The sequence below is a fragment of the Capsicum annuum genome, chromosome 1 (genome assembly GCF_002878395.1).
Source record: "Capsicum annuum cultivar UCD-10X-F1 chromosome 1, UCD10Xv1.1, whole genome shotgun sequence".
NCBI classification, from domain to species: domain Eukaryota; kingdom Viridiplantae; phylum Streptophyta; class Magnoliopsida; order Solanales; family Solanaceae; genus Capsicum; species Capsicum annuum.
In genome coordinates, this window is record NC_061111.1 from 155,475,745 (window position 1) to 155,482,613 (window position 6,869).

Sequence of the window (6,869 nt, forward strand, 5' to 3'; positions counted from 1 at the left end):
TTATGTGACCCCGTATGTGGCTGTTGGTTTTGGGCTTAAGCCCGATGTGATTGCTGAACGTTTCTCTATTTCCATTCTGGTGGGTGATTCTGTTGTGTCTAGGAGGGTGTATAAAACTTATGTTGTGTCTATTCTTAGTAGGGATGCTATGGCAGACCTCATAGAACTTGATATGGTTGCTTTTAATGCTATCCTAGGGATGGATTGGCTCCATTGGTATTATGCCACACTAGATTATAGAACCCGAAAGGTTGCTTTTTCTTTTCCAAATGAGCCAGCAATAGAGTGGGAAGGGCACTCTTTAGCACCTAGAGGGCACTTCATATCTTACCTCAGAGTTTGTAAACTTATTTCCAAGGGTTGCTTGTATCATCTTATTTGGGTTAAAGATTCTAATGCTGAAAGTCTTCCTCTTCAGTCTGTCCCTATAGTAAATGAATTCTCAAAAGTCTTTCCAGATGATCTCCCAGGAATACTGCCTGATAGGGAGATAGATCTTGGCATTGATATGTTACTAGATACCCATCCTATTTTTATTCCACCATATAGAATGACGCTTGTAGAGCTAAAAAAGTTGGAAGAACAGCTAGCAGATCTCCTAGACAAAGATTTTATCAGACCTAGTGTTTTGCCCTGGGGTGCACCTATACTCTTCGTGCAAAAGAAAAATGGTTCCCTGCATATGTACATAGATTACTATCAGTTGAATAAGGTCACTGTTAAGAATAAATATCCTCTTCCTAGGATTGATGACCTCTTTGATCAACTTCAGGGTGCTAAGTGTTTTTCTAAAATAGACCTTCGTTCGGGATATCATCAGTTGAAAGTTAGGGTCAGACATTTCTAAAACAACTTTCCAAACCAGATATGGTCATTATGAATTCTTAGTCATGTCTTTCGGTTTGACTAATGCTCCTGCAGCTTTCATGGACCTAATGAATAGGGTCTTTCATCAGTTTCTAGACTTGTCTATCATAGTGTTCATTAATGATATCTTGATTTATTCTAAAAGTGAGGAGGACCATGCCAATCACCTCCAAATTCTCCTCCAGACTCTCAAAAATCATAGGTTGTATGCAAAGTTCGCCAAGTGTGAATTCTGGTTAAATACTATTGCTTTCTTGGGGCATATTATGTCTAGTGAGGGGATAAAGGTTGATCCCCAAAAGGTTGAGGCAGTGAGGAAATGTCCAAGACCCATGATTCCAACTAATATTCAGAGATTCTTAGGTTTGCTGGGTTATTATAGAAGGTTCGTAGAGAGTTTTTCTTCCATAGCGGCACCACTTACTAAGTTGACTTACAAAAAGGTGAAGTTTTTGTGGTATGACTCTTGTGAGAATAGTTTTAAGAAGTTAAAAGACAAGTTGACTACTAATCCTATTTTGACTCTTTCGGAGGGTACAGAAGGTTTTGTTGTACGCTGTGATGCATCCCAAGTGGTACTTGGGTGCGTTCTTATGCAGAACGATAAGGTAGTGGCTTATGCATCTAGGCAGCTGAAGGTGCATGAGCAGAACTACCCTACTCATGACTTAGAGTTTGCGACTATAGTTTTTGCACTTAAGATATGGAGGCACTATTTGTATGGGTTAAACGTTGATATTTTTACTGACCACAAGAGTTTACAGTATGTTTTCTCGCAGAAAGAATTGAATCTCAGCCAGAGGCGCTGGATGGAATTGCTAAAAGACTATGACATGAGCCTGCACTATCATTCGGGAAAGGAAAATGTGGTAGCTGACGCCCTTAGCAGGTTGTCAATGGGCAGCCTTTCTCATATGGAGAAAGAAAAGATGGAGATAATGAAGGATATTCATTGACTTGCAAATCTAGGAGTGTGACTTTTGGATTCTAAAGATGGGGGAATAGTTGTTCATGAGATAGCTAAATCTTCCCTTTGTACAGAAGTTAAGGAGAAGCAGGTTGAAGATCCCATCTTGATGCAGATCAAGAAAGATATGGGTCAATAAAATGTGATGTCCTTTGAAATTGGTGGTGATGGTATTTTGAGATACTAGGGCAGGTTGTGTGTGCCAGATGTTGATGGTTTGTATAAGAGAATCCTTGACGAAGCTTACACTTCGAGGTATGTTATTCACCCAGGCTCTACTAAGATGTACCATGATCTGAAATCTATGTATTGGTGGAATAATATGAAGCGTGATATGGCTAACTATGTGCCAACTGTTTAAATTATCAGCAAGTTAAAGTGGGATATATGAGGTCAGGTGGTTCTTTCCAAGAGATAGCCTTGCCCTAGTCAAAGTAGGAGATGATTAATATGGACTTCATTACAGGACTTCTAAGGTCCTGAAACCAGTATGATTACATTTGGGTGATTGTAGATAGGCTGACCAAGTTAGCTCACTTTCTACCTTTCAGGACTAATTATTCGAGGGAGGATTATGCCAAGATTTTCATTGTAGAAATAGTTTGTTTGCATGGGGCACCCGTGTCCATTATATCTAACCGAGGTACACAGTTTTCTTCACAGTTTTGGAGATCGTTTCATGAAGGTTTAGGTACCCAAGTGAATTTGAGCATGACTTTCCGCCCTCAGATAGATGGGCAAGCTGAGCGCACCATCCAGACCCTTGAGGATATGTTAAGGGCCTGCGTGATTGATTTTAAAGGTAGTTGGGTAGAGAACTTTCCATTGATAGAGTTCACATATAATAACAGTTTCCATTCCAGTATTAAGATTACACCATTTAAGGCATTGTATGGGAGAAGATATAGGTCTCCAATAGGATGGTATAAAGTAGGTGAGATGCAGATATTTGGGCCTAATCTTGTTCATCAGGCAATGGAGGCTGTGAAATTCATTAGAGAACAACTTAAGACAACTCAGAGTCTTCAGAAACCCTACACTGATGTTAGGAGAAGAGATCTAGAGTTTGAGGTTGGAGATTAGGTGTTTCTCAAGGTTTCTCCTATGAAGGGAGTCATGCGATTTAGGAAGAAAGGTAAGCTGAGTCCTCGCTATATAGGACCATATCAGATTGTGAGAAGGATAGGTGGAGTTGCATATGAGTTATAATTGCCAACTAGTTTGGGTTCTGCTCATTCGGTATTTCATATATCTATGTTGAAGAAGTGTATTGGAGACCATTCTTTAGTATTGCCTGTTGAAGAAATCAAAGTGACAGACTCCTTGTCCTATGAAGAAGAGCCTATAGAAATTTTGGATCGCTAAGTTAAAAAATTGAGAAACAAAGAGGTAGCCTTAGTTAAAGTATTATGGAGAAACCAGAAAATTGAAGAAGCAACTTGGGAATCAGAAGTTGACATAAGAGATAGATACCCAAACCTGTTTGATTAAATGGATAAAAAAATGGAAGGTACAATCCTTGCCTTATTCTTTCTATGCCTTAATATGGTTGAAATTATGCTTGCCTGTGTCTCGTGTCAACATTTGGGGACGAATGTTCCCAAGGGGGGATATTGTAATGCCCCAAAGTTTTTCCTAGCTAAATTTTTGTCCCAAAAGTATCAAGCATTGGCTTCTAGAATGATTATTACTTATTTCCCTATGGAATTTCTTAGATTTCAACTTTTCATTATGTAGATGATCGAATAAATTTTCCGTCGACATAAGATTCGTCCAAAATGGACACTCGGTGAAGGATTTATGGTTAATTTAAGTCCTAGTTGTAAAACACCATCATTCCTATCCTTGGCGCATCACGGAGATGGTGTAAATAACGATGGTCAATTACCAGTGAGACTCCACAATGGTGACGCATCGCGGAATGGGCCAAATACCCATTCGTCAATTTTTAGTGAGCCACCGCGATCGTGGCGCTTCGGGGTAGCCATGAAATAGGGCTCCTAGTTATATTTAATACTCGTCTCATTAAGGGTATTTGGGGTATTTTACAACCCCTTAACATCTTAAACACGGGATTTAATCCCTATTACATCAAAATACACCTATTCTCACCAAAATCCATCAAGAACTCTCCCTAGGGTTTCAAATAAGAATCCCAAATAACTCAAGATTTAACCGTGGAATTTTGAAACAAATTGGAGATTTGGAATCCCTAAGATGTAGGCATCAAGGAGCATCCTTTTATTTCTTAAATAGAGGTATGTGGGGTTTTCCTATAATCTCATGGGCATAGAAATCATGATTTTAAGAAAGGAGTTTTCAAATTTGTGAATACATTCATGTTTGTTTTGAAAATTCTCTCTCATATGCTCTCTCTCTCTCTCTCTCTCTTCACAACCAACGGTCTTCTTCCTCGACTAATCAGCCGGTGCTGGTGCCGGTGATAGGTAAGGGTACCTTTGCTTTGTTTCTCTTCCTTAAGCTCTTTCTCTCTCCTTCCTCTCTCCCCATTTCTCCCAAATTATTTCTCTCTCTCCCTTTCCCTTCTTTACAATGTTAGCCACTGGTTTTGCCGGTGGGATAAGGGTTTCTTCCAGATCGACTGCAGCAATGGGCACCAGAACACAGATCTGGTAACGCTCAGGACATGCTTCAGTGACAGCTAGAGCCAGTGAAGCTCCAGCAGAATTTTTTCGATGACTGTATTTTCAGCAACCAACTTCGAAACCAGAATTAACAGCACCATCAGCACACGAGATTACCCTGGTGACATCTAAACTTTGTTATTTATATACTTTTACTAGTTATTATTTACCGTCTTATTTACCGTTCTCGTTTGCACTGTTGTTTCTTGTGATTAGAGTTGTGTCCTTTTGTTAGGCCGGATAGTTTTATCTGTGTGAGGTCCCTGCTTCTCTGCTGCTTTTTTTGGTTTCCTTCCTGCCTTTTGTTGATTTTTGTTTTGTGGTTTATCAGTTTAGGGATTGGTTTTTAGTTATTAAGTGGTGGAGGTAGGGGTTGATAGTGGTATAAAGTCATGTCAGAGGGGGTTAGGGTTAGGGCCAGTTTTAGGTAGGGGTAAGAAGGGGAGGGTAGGGGTGGGTGGGGGATTTATGTCAAGTGTTAGGGCTGGTGTGGTAAGTTATGGTAGAGGTAGGAGAGAGGCGAGAGTATATAGGTTGTGGGTAGGGTTTTGGAATATAGGAACCCTTCAGGGTAAGTCCATAGAGTTGGTTAAGGTTTTCAAGAGGAGAAAGATCAATATTACGTGTGTGCAGGAGACTAAGTGGGTAGGGACTAAGGCTAGGGATGTGGATAAGGATAATATGTGGTACTCTGGGTACAATAGGCATTAGAATGGAGTGGGGATCTTAATGGATGAGGAGCTTAGAGAGCAGGTGGTGGAGGTTAAGAGGGTTAGTAATAGGCTGATGAAGATTACTCTGGTCGTTGGGGGGGGGTGGTTTGCTACATGTATATTGTGTTTATGCACCGCAAGTGGGCTTGGCAAAAGAGGAGAAAGTGAGGTTTTGGGTTGCTTTGGATGAGGTGCTGAGAAGCATGCCTAGTTTGGAGAAGATTGTCATAGCAAGGGACTTTAATAGGCACATTGGGTTTTTCCTGGAGATTATGACGATGTGCATGGAGGTTTTGGATTCGGCGATAAAGGTGATGAGAGAGCTGCTCTATTGGATTTTTCTAAGGCCTTTGGGTTGGTAGTGGTGAATTCGAGCTTCCCGAAAAAGGAGGATCACCTAATTATCTTCCGAAGTGCGATAGCCAAGACTCAAATTGACTTTCTATTGCTTAGGAAGGAGGATAGGGCTCTTTTTAAGGACTGTAAGGTCATTTCAAGTGAGCATCTTTTAACCCAGCACAGACTTTTGGTGATGGACTTGACTATCAAGAAGGGAAAGAAGAGAAGGGCCGAAGAGGGTTGGCCTAGAATTAGGTAGGGTGGCTTGACACCAGGTAGTGCATTAGAGATTGAGAAGAAGGTGGCAGGTTTGGGGGTGTGGAGGTACAGGGGGGACGTGGAGACTATATGGGATAGGGCTTCTAGTTACATCATAGAAGCTGCTAGAGAAGTTTTAGGTGTTTTGAGGGGTTAGGCAGGTCGACATAAGGGGGACTGGTGTTAAAATAAATAATTTAAGAAGAAGGTGGAGACTAAGAAGGGGACTTATGTTAAGTTGATTGAGAGTAATGATGCAGAGAGAAGCGGGTGAATAGGGAGACCTATAAAGTTGCTAGAAAGGAAGCTAAGTTTGCAGTCACGGTAGCTAACACTGTAGCGTTTGAGAGCTTGTATGCCTGGTTAGATGTGAAAGGTGGGGAAAAGATGTTATATTGGCATGCGAAGGCTAGGGATAGGAAGGGTCGGGACTTAAAGCAAGTGAAGTGCATTAAAGGAGAGGATGGTACTATTTTGGTGGAAGTTGTCCACATTAAGAGAAGATGGCAGGAGTATTTCCATAGGCTTTTGTACGAGGAGGGGGATAGAGATATCGAGTTAGAAGAGCTGGAACACTTAGAGGAGAGATGTGATTTCAGTTATTATAGGCATTTTTGGGTGGAGGAAGTCATAGAAACTATTCGTAGAATGCAAAAGGGAAGGGCGACGGGGCCCGATGAGATTTTGGTGGATTTTTGGAAGTTTATACGTAAGGTTGGTTTAAGGTGGTTGACTGATTTGTTTAACAATATTTTCAAGACGGCAAGGATGGCGGAGGCTTGAGGTGGATTACAATGATTCCGTTATATAAAAATAAGGGAGACATCCAGAGTTGCACTAACTATAGAGGTATCAAGCTATTGAGTCATACTATAAAGATTTGGGACAGGTTAGTTGAGCTGAGATTGAGGAGAATCATGTCTATTTTGGAAAATCAATTTGGTTTTATACCTGGTCGCTCGACGACAGAGGCAATACACCTGGTGAGGAGATTGGTGGAGCAGTATAGGGAAAGGAAGAAGGATTTGCATATGGTGTTCATTGACTTGGAGAAGGCTTATGACAAAGTTCTGAGGGAAG

General features: G+C 41.0%; 1 protein-coding gene across 1 annotated transcript; it reads left to right on the plus strand.

Annotated features, from left to right (window-relative positions):
- The first annotated feature begins 5,208 nt into the window (after positions 1-5,208).
- On the plus strand, positions 5,209-6,572 carry LOC107873789. Its single transcript, XM_047412040.1, has 3 exons — positions 5,209-5,250; positions 5,440-5,786; positions 6,050-6,572. The coding sequence occupies exons 1-3, from the start codon at positions 5,209-5,211 to the stop codon at positions 6,570-6,572; spliced, it is 912 nt and encodes a 303-aa protein (XP_047267996.1).
- The last annotated feature ends 297 nt before the right edge of the window (positions 6,573-6,869 follow it).